At 39.2% G+C, this 15,717-nt stretch overlaps 3 protein-coding genes across 8 annotated transcripts; all 3 read left to right on the top strand.

Annotated features, from left to right (window-relative positions):
* Positions 1-244: 244 nt before the first annotated feature.
* LOC144201398 (uncharacterized) lies at positions 245-8,088 on the top strand. Its single transcript, XM_077723998.1, has 16 exons — positions 245-525; positions 692-812; positions 881-1,012; positions 1,250-1,324; positions 1,412-1,483; positions 1,542-1,658; positions 2,202-2,387; positions 2,472-2,560; positions 2,763-3,273; positions 3,874-4,767; positions 4,836-4,940; positions 5,513-5,671; positions 6,316-6,416; positions 6,483-6,696; positions 7,205-7,297; positions 7,372-8,088. The coding sequence occupies exons 1-16, from the start codon at positions 347-349 to the stop codon at positions 7,537-7,539; spliced, it is 3,216 nt and encodes a 1,071-aa protein (XP_077580124.1). The 5' UTR covers positions 245-346; the 3' UTR covers positions 7,540-8,088.
* A 99-nt stretch (positions 8,089-8,187) lies between these two features.
* Positions 8,188-10,743, top strand: bcl10 (BCL10 immune signaling adaptor). The gene is made up of 3 exons (XM_077724006.1): positions 8,188-8,453; positions 9,088-9,376; positions 9,844-10,743. The coding sequence occupies exons 1-3, from the start codon at positions 8,403-8,405 to the stop codon at positions 10,260-10,262; spliced, it is 759 nt and encodes a 252-aa protein (XP_077580132.1). The 5' UTR covers positions 8,188-8,402; the 3' UTR covers positions 10,263-10,743.
* Positions 10,744-10,974: 231 nt separating this feature from the next.
* On the top strand, positions 10,975-15,646 carry LOC144201399 (mucolipin-3-like). 6 transcript variants are annotated; one of them, XM_077724001.1, is made up of 13 exons: positions 11,019-11,037; positions 11,305-11,537; positions 11,613-11,780; positions 11,851-12,004; positions 12,544-12,625; positions 12,706-12,802; positions 12,880-12,979; positions 13,057-13,169; positions 13,303-13,452; positions 13,917-14,018; positions 14,112-14,234; positions 14,403-14,609; positions 15,132-15,646. In XM_077724001.1, exons 1-13 carry the CDS (start codon positions 11,034-11,036, stop codon positions 15,285-15,287), a joined length of 1,689 nt encoding a protein of 562 aa, XP_077580127.1. In that variant the 5' UTR covers positions 11,019-11,033; the 3' UTR covers positions 15,288-15,646. The 6 variants fall into 6 exon arrangements, with proteins under 6 accessions (XP_077580126.1, XP_077580130.1, XP_077580129.1 ...); XM_077724000.1 differs by having other exon boundaries at positions 10,975-11,037; positions 11,317-11,537; positions 13,917-14,234; XM_077724004.1 differs by having other exon boundaries at positions 10,990-11,037; positions 11,191-11,537; positions 13,917-14,234.
* Positions 15,647-15,717: the final 71 nt, after the last annotated feature.

The following is a 15,717-nucleotide window of genomic DNA, read 5'->3' as shown; positions in this document are numbered from 1 at the left end:
AGGGGCGGGTGTTTTGGGTTATTCGGCGGACGATACCAAACCGAATCAGTAAGTAATATCTTTATTAATAAATAATAACCCTTTTTCGAGTATATAATTGACCGGACGCTCTCGCTTAACTCTTCGTGTTTTTGCGTGGGAAAAACGAAATAATAAACGTCACAAAGAGGTTGTTTATGCCACGCATCCTTGACAACACACCAAGACGACAAACGCTAAGCCAAGCTAAAACAAAAAAAAACACGTACATGCGTACATATATATTCGCGCCGAAAGACGCTTAGCCATAACAAATGGATGTAATTATTTTTTTTAGTATATTCCTAACTTCATTATTGTTGCACCAATGACAGGTATTATGTGTCCTGAGGACGAACCGCAGAGCCAACAATCTCTTGGTTGCGGCTCCTCGGCAAAACTGGGTGTAACTTTGACTTGTGGAAATTTGGACGGCTCTCATGAAGTTACAAAGACCATCTGGACCAGCAGCGGACTTAACAGAACCCCACAAGTTGAAATTCATTGGTAAAAAACACTATTACAAAAAAAACCTTCCGTCTCATGGCACAAACGGCACGTAAAAAGAGCAGTAATCCCTCGAGTATCGCGGATATTACAAACCATGGCTGCGATAATAGAAAAACCGCGAAGTAGGATTACCCCTTTTTCTCTATGTGTTGTCACCGCCCAGTCCGTGCAATGTCGAAGAGAAAGACAAAGGCTTCGGCTCCTTCGTGAAGAGATTGATGGAGGCTGAAGGCGCCATCGTCATCGCGGCAGCACAGCTGGTGTCGTTTCAAGACACAGTTAGGGTGGGTCTTCACTCCGGTCGGGTGGGGGAATGCAAACAACACATTTTTCTACTTCTGCTGTGGCACAGGATGCAAAACTGACTGCAGCCAACAGACAGTACCTGGTGAAGCAGAAGGGAGTCTTGCTACAGAAAATGGAGGACTTTCGGGAAATCAACCAGATTGTGCGACAAAAGCTGAACCTGCTTATGGATGACGAGGTTAGTTCTCATACCTGTGGTATTAACCCTTTAATTAGGGGGTCTCCAAACTATCGTGCCATGCCCAGTGTCTATTTATCCTGTAGCCTACATTCTGTTGCTTTGACACTAGAGGGAGCTTGTCGCCAAAACAGCACCTTCACGTTTAGCAAGCACATTCATTTTGGTGTATAAAACGTCCCTCGGGAGAGAAGTTTGAACTTGTTTTAATTCCATATTTGTTTTCTTTTTAACCAGACGGATCGCTTCGATGCGAGCACCAAAATTGATGCTTTGCTGAATAAAATCCTACAGATGGAACGTGAAAATGAGGTGTGTTTATATATTAAAAGCAAACATACTAGAAACACATATAGAGTCTAATAACTCCTCATCTTGGGTGTAATTCTTCTTCTTCAGCTACTAAAAGGCGACCTTGGTGTCACAGAAAGAAGAGCAGAAGAACTCATGCATTTACAACAAAAAGAACAGGCGAGTATTTGTGAGATGCTCATCAAATCCTCCTCACCTTACTGGTAATATTTTGCAGGAGAACATCAAGAGTGCTCTGAACATAGCTAAGTCTGCAGAAGGTACTCGAGCCCGTATCCAGGGGCAGCTACGCAACAAGGAGGCGGAAAACAATCGACTGACAGTACAAGTGCGGGTAAGCCGGCCTGAATCAGCCAGGGGTGGGGAAACCTATGGCTCCTGAGCCATATGTGGCTCTTCTGGTGGGTGTATACGGTTCTCTGTTAACCTGTAAGCTTAAATACAAAATTAAAAATACAATAATGGATAAGGAAATGCATTTACTTTTTAGGGGATTTTGTAACTTGGATCTTTTTCGTATCTTGAGTCACTCATTTGCATATAAAATATTGAGTAACCTGAAAATGTCATACCTAGAGGCATTTGTAAGTAGAGGTATGACTGTATATTGTTATAATCATATTTCAGATGTACTGTCATTATTTTGTGTGTAAAAAATGAATTTGCTGTTGAAAAAAGTATTTTTCAAACTTGAAAAGGAAGGGGTCGTCTTATATTCGGGTCAATAATATATTTTTTTAAATGAGATACTTATTGTACTTTAAAAATGTCAAAATGACAAAAAAATGCCAGTTTTGCACTGAGTTTGGCTTATATTTAAAAATATGAATTTTTAGGGTTCTCCCGGTCTATAAAGTTCTAAAATGTACTTTTCTAGACTCTAGAACGATGCGCAACTCAACACAAGTCCCAGGTAGACGACTTGAAATCCCATTTATCGGCCCTGACGGAGCAGTCCTCACAGGAGAAGGAGGCCCTCAAGAAGGCCTCACGGGTGCATAAGCAAAAAGCCGAGCGAATGGAGGCTGCCGTCTACAAATGCTCCTGCGAGCTAAAAGAAAAGGTGACACCATGAATCCATCCATTGTCTTTCTCGTCATGAAAGACTCAAATTTTAGTTTTTAATTCTTCTTTTGCACCCAATCAGGACACACAACTGTCAACACTGCAAGAAACCAAAGATCAGCTGACCAAGGAGAATCAAAACCTGAAAGCTCAAGTGGAGTTCCTTCAGAAGTAGGTTGTCTACAAAAAGTATCCTAAAAGATTTACATTTTAAAATATTTACTTTTTTTCTTCTGTGATGGAGGCATTTGCAAGAATGCTAAGCGCTATATGCTAATTGCTAAACATTTTCATCCATTTCATGGATTTTTTTTCTTTTTGTTGCATTTTTTTTAATAACTGATACTATATCTCTAACTTTTTATACTTGAAGGCAAGTCACCGTTTTCCTGGTGAAACGGCAAAAGGAGACGGAACGGCATCCGTCTATGCCGAAAGACAACGAATGGGAGAAGGAGTGGGACGAGAAAATGAAGGACAGAAAAGAGGAGGAGGAGAAATGGGAGGAAATGATGAACGAGAAGAAGGAACAAGAGGAAAAGGAATGGGACGAGAAGATGAACGAAAGAAAAGAACAAGAGGAAAGGGAATGGGAGGAAAGGATGAAGGGAAGAGAGGAGCATGAGATGAAGAAATGGGACGAAATGCTTAATGAGCAGAAGCGCCAAGAGGACAAGGACGTCGGGACGGGGGAAGACTATAGAAAGAATAGGGAGAGGGAAAGGAGGAGATCACCGAGGACCACGGAGGACGGTTCGGAGAGGGAGGAGTGGCAGAGGGTGGAGAAGTACGAGACCAATGCGAGACTCAACGATATGACGCAGCAGTTGGAGAGACTCAAAGTGGAAAAGGAACAGTACAGCGCCAGTAACGCCACACTCCAGGTACAAAAAAAATCTAATTTGCTACAATATGCAGGGTCGGTTTATGCTCTAAGGTCTAAGCAATGTGGGCGACCGGGTAGGGTGCAATCAATTTGTGGGCACACTAGAGCATGTGGAAAAAAACGTTTTTTTTTTTTTTTTTTTTTTTTCAATAATATTGCAGGTTGTCTAAAGCTGGGTGGTCAAACTTGCATTGTTTTGACAGAATTATTTTTTTTTTACAAGAGCGCCACAAAATGAGAATTTTGCGACTTTTGTGAGCAATTGCACTTTGTTTAATTTTTTAAGCGCAATCTCATTGGTTCATACATTATATGTGAATAAGTAACCTTAAAATGACCCAAAAAAGTGAATAAGTAACCTTAAAATGACCCAAAACCAACAGGAATCAAACTGGATATGGCCATTTTGAATCGCTAAACTGAATAATTAAAAAGATGATAAAACTTTTTTAATGAGGATTATAATGAATTTATTTTAGAAATATGGCAGATTAAGGCAATTTAAGACTTTTACTCACCCTGAAAATGTGGGCAGACATACAACTATTTTTTATAAAACCAAATATAGCCTCTTCACATTGTTTTTTGCTTATTTCAGATATCTGTTTCGAATTTGGAGAAGCAGCTGGCCGAATGTGAGGCGGAGTTAGACAAACAGAAGACTTTGTCAATTGAGAAGGACAGAAAACTTGAACTGTTGCTTGGTGACCCCGAAATTACCTCCATCCAAGAAAAGCGCTCCTCTAGTGAAAAAGAACCAGAAGACGAACTCCAGCTCGATAAAACTGAAACGGCATTGGTCCAAGACGACATTTCACCAAGAGAAATTGACCAAAAACTTGACAAAAATGAGGGAATATCAATTCGACAGAAGAGCCCAGAAGTTGAAATGCAACCTGATAAAAATGAAACGGCGTTGATCCAAGACGACAATTTCTCAGGTGAAATTGATGAAAAACTTGAACTTGAACAGCCTGATGAACGTGAAACCCATGAGAAGATGAGGTCGCCTGTAAAGGTCAAAACACCTGAACTTCAGCTTCCTGAAAGCGAGACGTCACCGGTCCTAGAAAAGAAGACGTCAACTGAAACAGACCCAGAAGTTGTTGAACCGCAACCTGCTGAAAATGAGACGGCGCAAGACCAAGTGAAGAGTTTGTCAAACGAAGCCGACCCAGAAGTTGAACGTCAGTCCCCAAAGTTGGTCCAAGAAACGAGGACGCCCAGTGAAGAAGACCAAAACGTTGAACTGCAGCTTGCTGAATTCGAGAAGAAGTTGGTCCAAGAAAAGAGAACCTCCAGTGAAAAGGATCCAGAAGTTGAACTCCAGGTTACTGAACATGAGGAGGGGACGTTGGTCCAAGACAGGACAGTGTCCAGTGATAAGGACCCAGAAGTTGAACGCAAGCTTGCCGAAAGTGAGATTGCGCTGATCCAAGAGAAGAAGGCGTCCAGTGAAAAAGACCGAAACATTGAACAGTTGCAAAACCAGGTTTGTATAGTGACATTTTTAAAAATTTCTAGAGATGGATCGTTTTTAATTGTTTGTTTGTTTTTAAGGTTGCAACACTTGAAGCGGAGTTGAACAAATTTCGTCTGGAATACAAAAATGTGTCGAAGGAGCTTCATCGAGTGCAAGTTGAAGAAGCTTCAAAAGTTAAAACGGTAAAGTTTTATTTCCCATTTTTTTCGCCCTGATACACCCGACGATTGGATAGTGCAAAGGAGAAATAGCTAACACTAGCATAGCATGTCTACGATAATCAATAACATGTAAGAAAGTTAGCTAACATAACAAAAACAAAGAATAGCCAAAATGGAGGAGCATTTCACTAAAATTAGAAGATAACATAACTATTATGTCTCGTTCAAAGGAGAAATAGCTAACATACTAGCATAGCATGTCTACGATAGTCAACAAGAGGTATGAAAGTTAGCTAGCATGACATAGCAAGTAATGACTTGGTTAGCTAGCTGTAAGTGCTATTTCAATAATTTTAATGACTCACTGGCTAAACCAAGCTAACAAAAGTCAACTATACGTTTACTAGCTTGCGCACACTTAATCCTTATTGATATTTATGATAACTGTAGCATTGTTTTGTATCATTCAAAGGTTGTCCTTTGTTAGCATAGCAACAACAACACTATGTTTTGTTTATTTGTTTGTTTGTAGCTATGCTAGCCACAGTTAGAGTAGCCAGGTTTGATTCCACTTTAGTCCAACATTCTATCAGGTCAGGGAGGATCTACAGGCCCGGGAGGAAGAACTGCAGAAATTGAGCAAAACGTTGAGGGAGGCTGAGATCAAGCTGCAGAGATGCCAAGAGAATCTGCAAAGCTCCGAGTCCAAGTGCTCGGAGAAGTCAGACGTCATTGAGAAGCTGCAGTTCGAGGTTTGCGCTTAGGGAGGGTTCAAACCGCAGGGCAGGGATTTATTTGGGTGATCTAAATCAGCCAGTGAAACTTTGAATGAAGGTTTTAAGAGTATTTTTTTTAAATGGTTATCATTTTGATTTCAATGTATAACTATATGTTGTAACAATGGGAAATAGACATAAGACAAGTCCAGTTTTCAGCAGTTTTAACATTTTAAATAAGATAACTATACCATATTCAATTGCCAAAATGTTGTACTAAGTACTTTTTAATAACATTTTAGCATTTAACACTATCAGTAAATTTGACTTCAATTTGATCATGATTCAAATTCAAGAATAAGAACAATAAAGGCAGATGATAATCAAGGGAACTTTTTAAAAATATACCAATTCACATTATTTAAAAAAATGAAATAAAAGTTAATTAATATTCAAATTGGGAACAAATCTTTTCAATATATTGAAAAAAAATTTTTTTTAATAAGTACAATGGTATAGAAAACTTATCTTGACTTAGGATATGTGAACACAGTTAAATAATTTAGCTAGATGCTTATCATAACAGAAAAAATCTTGCTAAGAATGTCATTGGCTAGTCTAATCATGAACCTTTAAAAATAAAACCAAAATAAACTATTGACATGATTGAACATCTCCAGCTGCAGACCCGAGAGAATTTGGTGAAATCAGTCGGGGAGCTCCAAGCATCAGCTGAAGAAACCAGTTCCAAACTCAGCCAGCAAGTGGACACCCTGCAAAAGTAAGACGCCAAAAAACAGCAAATTTGACTTTGGTCCAAATCTGATCATCCTCACTGACCATATAGGCAGCTAGAACAGCTGAACCAAGAGAAACTACAGCTGCAACAGAAGCTGGAGGCCAAAGAAGAAGCTCTCCGTGACAGCAACCGGCAATTTGAGGAACAGCGCACCCGGTGGTTGGGAATGGAACGCCAGCTGGAGCAACAGGCGGCGGAAGCCCAAACGCTTAATCGGGAGCTAGCTCAATGCTCAGCTGAAAATGGGAATTTGAAAGAACAGGTATGTACGTGCCTTGTGGATGAGTACACATGACTGCAATACCTCAATCAACCAATTGGCGACACTATTTTGCACAATACCGTATTTGCCGCACTATAATGCGCAAACTCGGCTTGATTTACATGCCGCATTAACATCAAATCAAATTTTATTATATATTAGTAAGGGAAAACATCTTTTAATCATTTTTTATTTCAAAAGGAAACAATATTTTTTTAAGTTCAATATTAAAGTAGAAAACCAAAAATACCTTTATATTTATTTTTAGATTTTACTAAATGCTTTTTAAACTAAAAACACCCAAAAATATGGATACATTTTTTGGACACATTTATACTCCCTATTAAAAACCATGAATATGGAGGAGAAAATTATGAATTAGGGGAGGCTTATATGCGAGAAATTGTCAAATTCAACCATTTTTTTAGGCAATTTTACGGATGCGGCGGCTAATATGTGAGAAATTACGGTATTTACAATCTAGGCTAATATATTATGATATTCTTAGGTAAAACACGCCAAAGACAAAGCCACATCCAAAGAAGTCGCCTTTGAGAAAAGCGTCAAAGAGCTGAGGCTGCTCCGTCAGACCCGATTGGCGGTGAGTCGCGACTTCCCGTTCGTCTTTTGCGCCGCTAAATCCATTTTCAATTCAAATTTTTTGCGTCCGATCAGTCGGAGAATCGCTTGCAGGCACGAGTGAAAGAGTTGCAGTTGAGCCTGGACAAGTGCGAAAGACACCGGAAAAGCATTCAGAACTACGTGGATTTCCTCAAAACGTCTTACATTATGATATTTGAAGACCAAATCTCCACATTTTGGTCCTCCAATTTCATAAATTGACAGCATACTTTTCAGAAAGTGATTTTTTTTTTGTTGAAATTGAAATATCCGCACGGAAACCATTTTTTTGCCTCATTTCCGAGGTTCAGATTCAGACACGTTCTTGTTCTTGCAAGAGTTTCCCGGTTCAAAAAACGGACATGTTCATTGAAGACCTAAAATTGTCCTTGTCAAGGCTTTTTTTTGTCTAAAGTCATCGTTTAGTTGAACCCAATTGAAGTAGATTACTTAATCAACGCTATAAAAAATAGCGACCACAAGGATTTTTGATTCAATCAATAATAGTTTGATGTTAGAAAAATGTCAACAATTCTAAGGGGAGCTATTTTATCAATACATTTTCAGACATTAGTCTGGAATTCAAAGAAAAGCAATGGAATTTTGCTCAATTAGTTAATTGTAAAGATTCCTGTCTGTGCATGCTAGCGTGGGATCGAATATTTATTGTGTTGTGGGTGATATATTGTGAAGTCCCTAAAGGGTAGTGAAACTAAAACCTTTCCTGTACAGAATTTTAAAAAAATTAAAGTCATGAAAGTGTCCATGTTATGAGTGTGTGCAACAGCGACATCTTTTTGGAGTGTCGGAATATTGTACTGCACATAATTTCGTCGTGACGTCAAATTTTTGTTGCCCGCCTTGACGTACTTTACAGACCAGGAAGTACTACTACTGGCTTAAACAATACTTTTACTTAAACTTAAAAGATATCGAGGAATACTCAAGTTTTATTGCGAAATACAAAGTCACAACTTGAACGTATATTTTGTTGAGGAAACGGGCTGAAGTAACTAAATGTCGAAGTTAGTTTAGCGTCCTTTCGCTTTTACCAGAACACCTGGACTAGTTTAATTATCGCGAGGATGGATGTTCCTCAACTTTCCGAAGATGAAATGGCCGACATAAAAAAAGACGTAAGTACATCATAATAACCATTTTGCAGATTATTGCTAAATTGCATTTAAACCAGACGTCGTGTTTGTGTATTTATGGTCAGTAAAGTGAATTTGAAACCCTCTAAAGACGACTAACTAACACATTAAAAGTCGCCGTCGTGTGTGTGTATTGGTGTTCAGTAAAATCAATGTAAAACGCATAATAATGCTCCTTTTTAAGGCCAAAATATGTACAGCTCACAATATTAGTTACACCTGAACGGCCACCACGGATGTATGGGTGCTAACATAGATTAAAATACCTTTTAAAGTCGTACTTTAGTCGTTTGAACTACACCCAAGCTAGTGCTATCTTTATGCGTATGATAATAGCATGCTTATTGTGATTGGAACGTTCATAAATGTTGTATATAGGTCATTAAAAGTCAAGACTAAATATCCTTTACTACACTGTATTTACACACCCGAAATAATAGTTCATTCTTGGAAAAGGTTCTGCAAAATTATGCCAATGAAGTGTCATAGTGGACTCATAAAATTATAGTAAATGACTCATTCATGCAAAATAAAAAAGGTAAGGTAAGGTCTCGTGGAAAAGTATTTTCATACTGATCCGATCAAGTGAATCCAAAAGCGGGTGTTGTCATTTCAGGTGCTGACCCGCATGCGACACTACCTCTGCGAAAAGATCCGGGCGCGTTGCCATCTGGATTACCTGCGTTCTCGCCGCATCCTGACGCGAGACGACGCCGAGGAGATCAACAGCAAGAACACGCAGACCGGACGGACGGGCTGGTTGCTAGACATTCTCACCGAGAACCCACGTGGCCTCGACGTCCTGATCGACTCCATTCGGGAACTCCGCTCTCAAAATTTTGTCATCCATAAAATCACCGACGAAGTGCAGAAAGCCAAGAATGAGAAGCTGGAGTCTCTCAGAGGTGAGCCGTATCTTACTGAAAACCCATCTGGATGGGACCAAATCAAGCTTTGCGACAATACAGTGGTACCTCGACATACGAGTGCCCCGATATATGAGCAATTTGAGATAAGAGTAATTATTTATCTTGAGAAACGAGACAAATTTTGACATACGAGCAGACAGTAGACATGAGAGGCCGCTCATAAGATACATCATGGCCACTGTCATTCTGGTCACAACTCACTAGTGTAATGTCTCTATGAGCACTGGGCGGAGCTTAGCATTTTTTCAGGTTTTGTTTTTTTTCCGTTAGTCTGACGGAGCGATCGCTAATACGAGAGGAGTAAATAGTACTTCTCGTTACCAAGTTGGTTGTGTGTTATCCTATTATGAGAACATTTGTGTTTATAATTTTAAGAATATTTTGAATGGAAAACAAAAGCAAACAACCTTCGATAGGCCAAAATCGCTCTTGTTGTTGTCCAGGCGCAGCTTCCAGTTCCTCGTCCGAAAACAGCCTCACCCCCACCTGCAGCAGCCAGGACCTCTCCGGTATGTTATCCAACCAATCCACCTTGCTCTTCCAAGCCGACGGACAACGAAGCCCTTCCACTTTGAACATCGGCGCCCTGCCCAAAGTGAACTCGCTGGCAAACGGTGGCGTTCTGACCTCCGTCGGTTCCGCCGCCGCCTCCACCTCCTCCGGTCTCCCCAGGCCGGGAGACCCGGGGGCTCCCGCTCTGCCCGTGGAGGACGAGCTGTTGCCGGAGATGTTGCCGGAGTCGCCCTGCGAGGAGGCCGAAGCGGCCTCGCCGGGGTCGACCGGCAGCACAGCGGACCCCAACTTTCAACCCCTCCGCTCGCGATGTCTCACTCCTGCGGCGAACCGGAGCAACTTTGAGTAACGTAGGAATATGTTGGCGTTTAAAAAGGAGAAGCAGGTACAGGCCACATCACTAAGCACAAGTTCTGCTACATTACGGCATCATTCAAATTATACTACATTGTACACCAAAATGTGCACAAATACTGTACATGATCACTTGACCCTCATCTTTTTTGTATGTGTGTGTATATCTATATATATAGATATATGTGCCAATGTAAATATTTCATCTTTTTCACTCAAACTTAGAAAATATTATAGTCATGTTATACTTAGGACTAGTGGCCAGAGAGAAATATAATTTCATATCTTATCTTATCCTAAAAATGTATGTTTTTAAAACGTGGGAGTGCCTTAACTAAATTCTCAATATTTTCTAGACCAAGTGTTTTTTTCCTCTTTTGTTTTTGGACTACCTAGTTTCATCTCATCACCATGGTTACTCGGAAATACAATGAAAAAAGATCCCCCAAATATACTAATAAATCATTTTATTCCAATTACACTCTCCTTTTTAGCAGAATATAATAAATGTCAGTAAATCTTGATTGTCCAACAATATTAAAAAAATATTAGTAGAATTAATTTTGTTTATTTCCCTGTAATTTTGACATATTTCATTCAATTGTCCTGGCTCATGCATAAACAGGCGTTGCCCTCTAGTGGCTATTGTATGTATTTTTTTGTCTTTTACTCAGTAGGAAATTCCATAACTGAATATGACCCATTTATATGTAGTTATTTTAGGTGTTTTACCGTATTCAACCACACAAACGCATCGCCACTTTTGATGGGTAAGTCCTTTCTCATTATTTTGTATACATGTATCCAATATTAACCCCCAGGAGAAACTTTTTTGAATATTTGTTTTTCAAAAGTAACTTTAAATGACATGTTTTTATTGAAGCAAAAATCTCTAATGCTGATTTTTACTGTCTTTTAAGTAGAATTGTCGTTCTTCGTAAAGGTGGAGATAACTGGTGTAGGAAAAACCAGTTTGATAAACATCAGAATGACTGGAATGGTGGAACCCTTCACTTGACTTCAACTTCATTGTTTAGAAGCTTTTTCAGCGTCCGCCATGGACGAATCGGAGCCCCTTTTGGCTTCCCGTTCGAGGCCCAGGTGCAACTGGAGACTGGGTACCCCCAACATGGACCCCGGGGTGGTGGAGGACCTGAGACGCAGACTCAAGTACTTCTTCATGAACCCTTGCCAGAAATACAAAGCCCGAGGACGCAAGCCGTGGAAGTTGATGCTGCAGATCTTGAAAATCGCCCTCATTACCGCTCAGGTGATTAATTCCCAAACAGAATGACTTGTTGTTGTTTTTTTCGACGTGAAGGTGACCTTTGACCTTATTTTTCAGCTGGTTTCCTTCGGGCTGAGTAACGAAATGATGGTCACCTTCAAAGACGAGAACCTGATGACGTTCCGACATCTCTTTTTGAAAGGATTCAAGGACCATCAACATGGAGGACACGTTTTGTACACTAAAACGGACGTGTATGAGAATATCGACTACATTGTGGATAGGGTGAATTGAATAAGAGCTTTGGAGAACTTGTGTAATGGCCCAAAAAATATTTTTTTTTGTTTTTCCACAGTATATTAATCTTCAAAACCTGACGCTAGGAAATCTGGCGTATGAGAGGACTGATGGCGAGTACACGCCATTGGTGGTCTGCCAATTGTTGTACAGAAACAGCAACATAGACCCCGGGAATGATACCTTTGACATCGACCCTCATGTTGACACAGGTCAGATACAATTTTACTACATATTATCAAGTCATTTTCTTCCTTTTAAAATATTTCCATCTAGATATTGTTTATTAGAATCAAATTGAATGGTTTTATTGTCATTATGTAAGTATGTAATGACATTTTAAGATGATAACAACAAATAGACAAATAAATAGGTCAATACATTAAAACTACTATAGCCTTATTGATTTTATCTATGTTTTTTAACATCAATCTGCCTAAAGGATTAAAGATGGGAATTAGCCTTTAGCTATAAATTAGCATATTTATATTCATTCATGTGTGTATACAATTAGCCTAACACACATAGTCGGGAACCACCCGGGATTAAAGAACTGCGAGGCAACCACTTCCTCACCGTGCCGCCATTTGACTTTAGACAATAGCATAAAATTCTTATTTATGGAACCTGATTCATTGTGACAATGGAAAATATTCATAAAGTAGCATCCACAAAAAGAGGAAGCTTTCTTTTTAAATACATGTATATATTAATATCTCAGAATTTTTTTTTTCATATTTTCCTCTCCCAGAATGCCTTTCCATCTACCCTCAGCTGTCATTGGACAACGTCAGTCTGGCGACGGTCCTGAACTTCTCGTTGGACTTTAAAAGGTAATCAACCTGATTTAAAAGAAAAAAAATAAGGGTTTAAAAGTGTTAAAGACTAATGTGTGTTTTTGTTCAATTTTTAGGTTGCTGTCAATCAAAGTTTACTTCACCCTGAAAACCATCAATCTTCAAACCGTGAGGCACCACGAACTTCCCGACTGTTACGTATTCCGCGTGGCGGTAAATTCCTATCGACGCCATCTTCAAAAAATCACCCAAAAAAAAAAATGCAGCACCACTTTTTTTTTTTTTTACAGATTACGTTTGATAACCACGCCCACAGCGGAAATATCAAGGTGGCCATAGAAAATAACGTGACCATCAACGAATGCAGGGATTGGAACGTAGAAGGCACTTGTAAGATACAAAAAGTATTTTGCGATGGAATTCAAAATGGCCGACAAACATTGTTGAGATGCTATTGTGTGTTTCAGCTGGGAAAAATGACTACCTTCTACTTTTCTTCGATTCCGTGGTCATTCTCGCCTGTTTCGTCTCGCTTATCTTGTGCTTGCGTTCTGTTATTAACGGAATCCAACTGCAATTTGTGAGTAACACAATATATATATATATATCTTTTGCTTCCTAAAATTGACCGTTGAACAAAAATAATACTTTTGTTTTTCCACTCCTTAAATCAATGATGAAAAGTCCTCATTTTTCCTATGTATTTCATGCAGGAGTTTAATACGTTCTTTCATGCTTACTACAACAAAATTGTGACATGGGCCGACCGCATGGAGTTTGTCAACGGCTGGTACATCCTTATCATCGTTAGCGACACGCTAACCATCGCCGGCTCAGCTTTTAAGATTGGAATACAGACAAAGGTGTGTTTTCCTTTTGAAATATTTACGGGACTTGTAGAAATCAATAATTATTATTATTATTTTATATAAACCAACACTTTATAGGAGGTCATCTTACAAAATCAACTTAAATAATAAACAGGAGGTACATTGTTAGCATAGCATTTTAAAATGGAGTATTTTTTTTAACAAATGGCTTTATTAGTGAGCAAAAAAAGCATAAATTGTCCTTTCTTTTAGTCATTTTCCATTTTCATGGTCCTCACCAGGCTTGCGGGGGTGCTGGAGCCTATTCCAGCCAATTATTTACACACCTGGGAACAATCTAGAGGGGTAAAGGTCAACTCCATGCCTCCAAAAACACACCTGGCCCTTTAAAAAACATGAAATTGTCTACAATGCTAATGAAGAAAAGTGCAAAAGTAATGAAGGTATGATAAAAAAGATGTGGATTCATAAATGTGCCTTAACTCCTCCCCTTATAGTTCATGACGAGCTACGACGAGTGCAGTATTTTGCTAGGCACGGCGACCATGTTGGTGTGGGTGGGTGTGATCCGCTACCTTGGTTTCTTCAAAAAATACAATGTAGGTGCTCTCAGTTTTGCAAGAAAACTTCATTGGGAAAACTATTTTTTTTTCTATATACATGTATATGTATATATATATATTTTTTTACAGATTCTCATCTTGACTCTGAGAGCGGCTTTCCCCAACGTGATCCGATTCTGTTGTTGTGCCGCCATGATCTACCTTGGCTACTGTTTCTGTGGTTGGATTGTGCTCGGACCATACCATGACAAAGTATGTTCTTTTTTTCACTTTGTGGAAGCAGGTACACCGATAAAAAAATATTTTTAAATACCTTTATTCTTATTATTATAAAGTCAACACGCACGATTTACAAAGTGCCATTTTGACACATTGATATGATGGATTTGGCATTTTCTACATCCCATTATCTCGTCCCAGTTCCGAACACTAGACAAGGCGACGGAGTGCCTCTTCTCGCTGATCAACGGCGACGACATGTACGCCACCTTCATGAAAATGCGAGACAACGGCTACTTTGTGTGGCTCTTCAGTCGCCTCTATCTCTACTCCTTCATCTCTCTCTTCATCTACATGGTGCTCAGCCTCTTCATCGCCCTCATCACGGACACCTACGAGACTATTAAGGTCGGTTTTTGCCCAGGGCACCATGTATTTGGGCCTCCATTTTTTCACAATTATGTCACCACATAGCTCGACTCTTATTCCTCATTTCCATGCCAAGTTTGAGGAGCGTTGAAGCTAAATGCTTCCCCTAGCGTCCAGATAGTGCCACTGCACCCAGTCTAAAACGGAGCAATAACAGAAAAAGTTTTTTGTAATAAATTACATAATTTCGCATCACAGAAAGCCAAAAACTCAAGTTTTAAATTTAATCCAATCACAACTACCACAATTTAATGTAGTGTAAAAAGAGACGTCCCTCTAGTGTCCAAAAAGTGTCACTACATCCAATCTAAAATGGAGCAATAACATCAAATGATTTTGAACATGAAATTTTTAAAACGCTAATTGTAAAAAGAATAGCCAATGAATACAGATTACGTTAATTAGTTGCAAGATTCCATTCTACTTTTGAGCTTCAGGATTTGTGCCATTTTTTTTCTTCTGAAATGACCTTAACCTGCTTTCATTTTGCTTCCACTGCAGCATCACCAGCAAGAAAAAATGCCGATTTCTCAGCTCCAGGCCTTCATTGCAGAATGCAGAGATGAGCCGGAATCCGGACGCTATCAGATAGACGAGGAGCCTCTTTCTTGCTCTCTTGTGGCTTGCTTTTGCTGTGGATGTGAGGAGAAGATGTAACTTGTGTATCACATCTTGCATACTACTTTTATTTTCCAATCAACGTCATTTTGTTTTCAAAATACATTCTACTACACAAGGTATTTACCAATGCTGCCAACTAAATCCAAAAGCCTGCTTTTAATACATTGGTCAATTTGATATGTGCAAATATATTTCAAAATTTATGGGAAGGTAAGAGAATTACTTTAAGTTTTATCCATCCATCGACACCACATTCTTCAGCACTTATTTCAAGTATTTAGGCTCGAATCTGCAAAATGACTGGCTTGTCCCTTCAAGGCTGTTATTGAAATGCATGGTGTGCAATATTAATATGGAATGATAACATATGGAGCCTTTTTTGTATTTCTAATCAGATATAATTTTTTTTTATAAAATTAGAATAATAAAGAGCTAAAAGCGATTCCACCCCAAAATATGACTGTTT

Source organism: Stigmatopora nigra, chromosome 9 (assembly GCF_051989575.1).
Source record: "Stigmatopora nigra isolate UIUO_SnigA chromosome 9, RoL_Snig_1.1, whole genome shotgun sequence".
Classification (NCBI taxonomy): Eukaryota; Metazoa; Chordata; class Actinopteri; order Syngnathiformes; family Syngnathidae; genus Stigmatopora; species Stigmatopora nigra.
Note: the sequence above shows the minus strand (reverse complement) of the source record. Positions and strands in the feature narration are given on the sequence as shown.

Coding starts and splice junctions, on each gene's coding strand:
- LOC144201399 (XM_077723999.1), top strand. Junction 12,005..12,543: donor CGACCCTCATGTTGACACAG/GTCAGATACAAT, acceptor TTCCTCTCCCAG/AATGCCTTTCCATCTACCCT. Junction 14,610..15,131: donor ACACCTACGAGACTATTAAG/GTCGGTTTTTGC, acceptor CTTCCACTGCAG/CATCACCAGCAAGAAAAAAT.
- LOC144201398 (XM_077723998.1), top strand. CDS start 347: ATGACAGGTATTATGTGTCCTGAGGACGAACCGCAGAGCCAACAATCT. Junction 2,561..2,762: donor CAAGTGGAGTTCCTTCAGAA/GTAGGTTGTCTA, acceptor TTATACTTGAAG/GCAAGTCACCGTTTTCCTGG. Junction 5,672..6,315: donor TTGAGAAGCTGCAGTTCGAG/GTTTGCGCTTAG, acceptor GAACATCTCCAG/CTGCAGACCCGAGAGAATTT.
- bcl10 (XM_077724006.1), top strand. CDS start 8,403: ATGGATGTTCCTCAACTTTCCGAAGATGAAATGGCCGACATAAAAAAA. Junction 8,454..9,087: donor TGGCCGACATAAAAAAAGAC/GTAAGTACATCA, acceptor TTGTCATTTCAG/GTGCTGACCCGCATGCGACA. Junction 9,377..9,843: donor GAAGCTGGAGTCTCTCAGAG/GTGAGCCGTATC, acceptor GTTGTTGTCCAG/GCGCAGCTTCCAGTTCCTCG.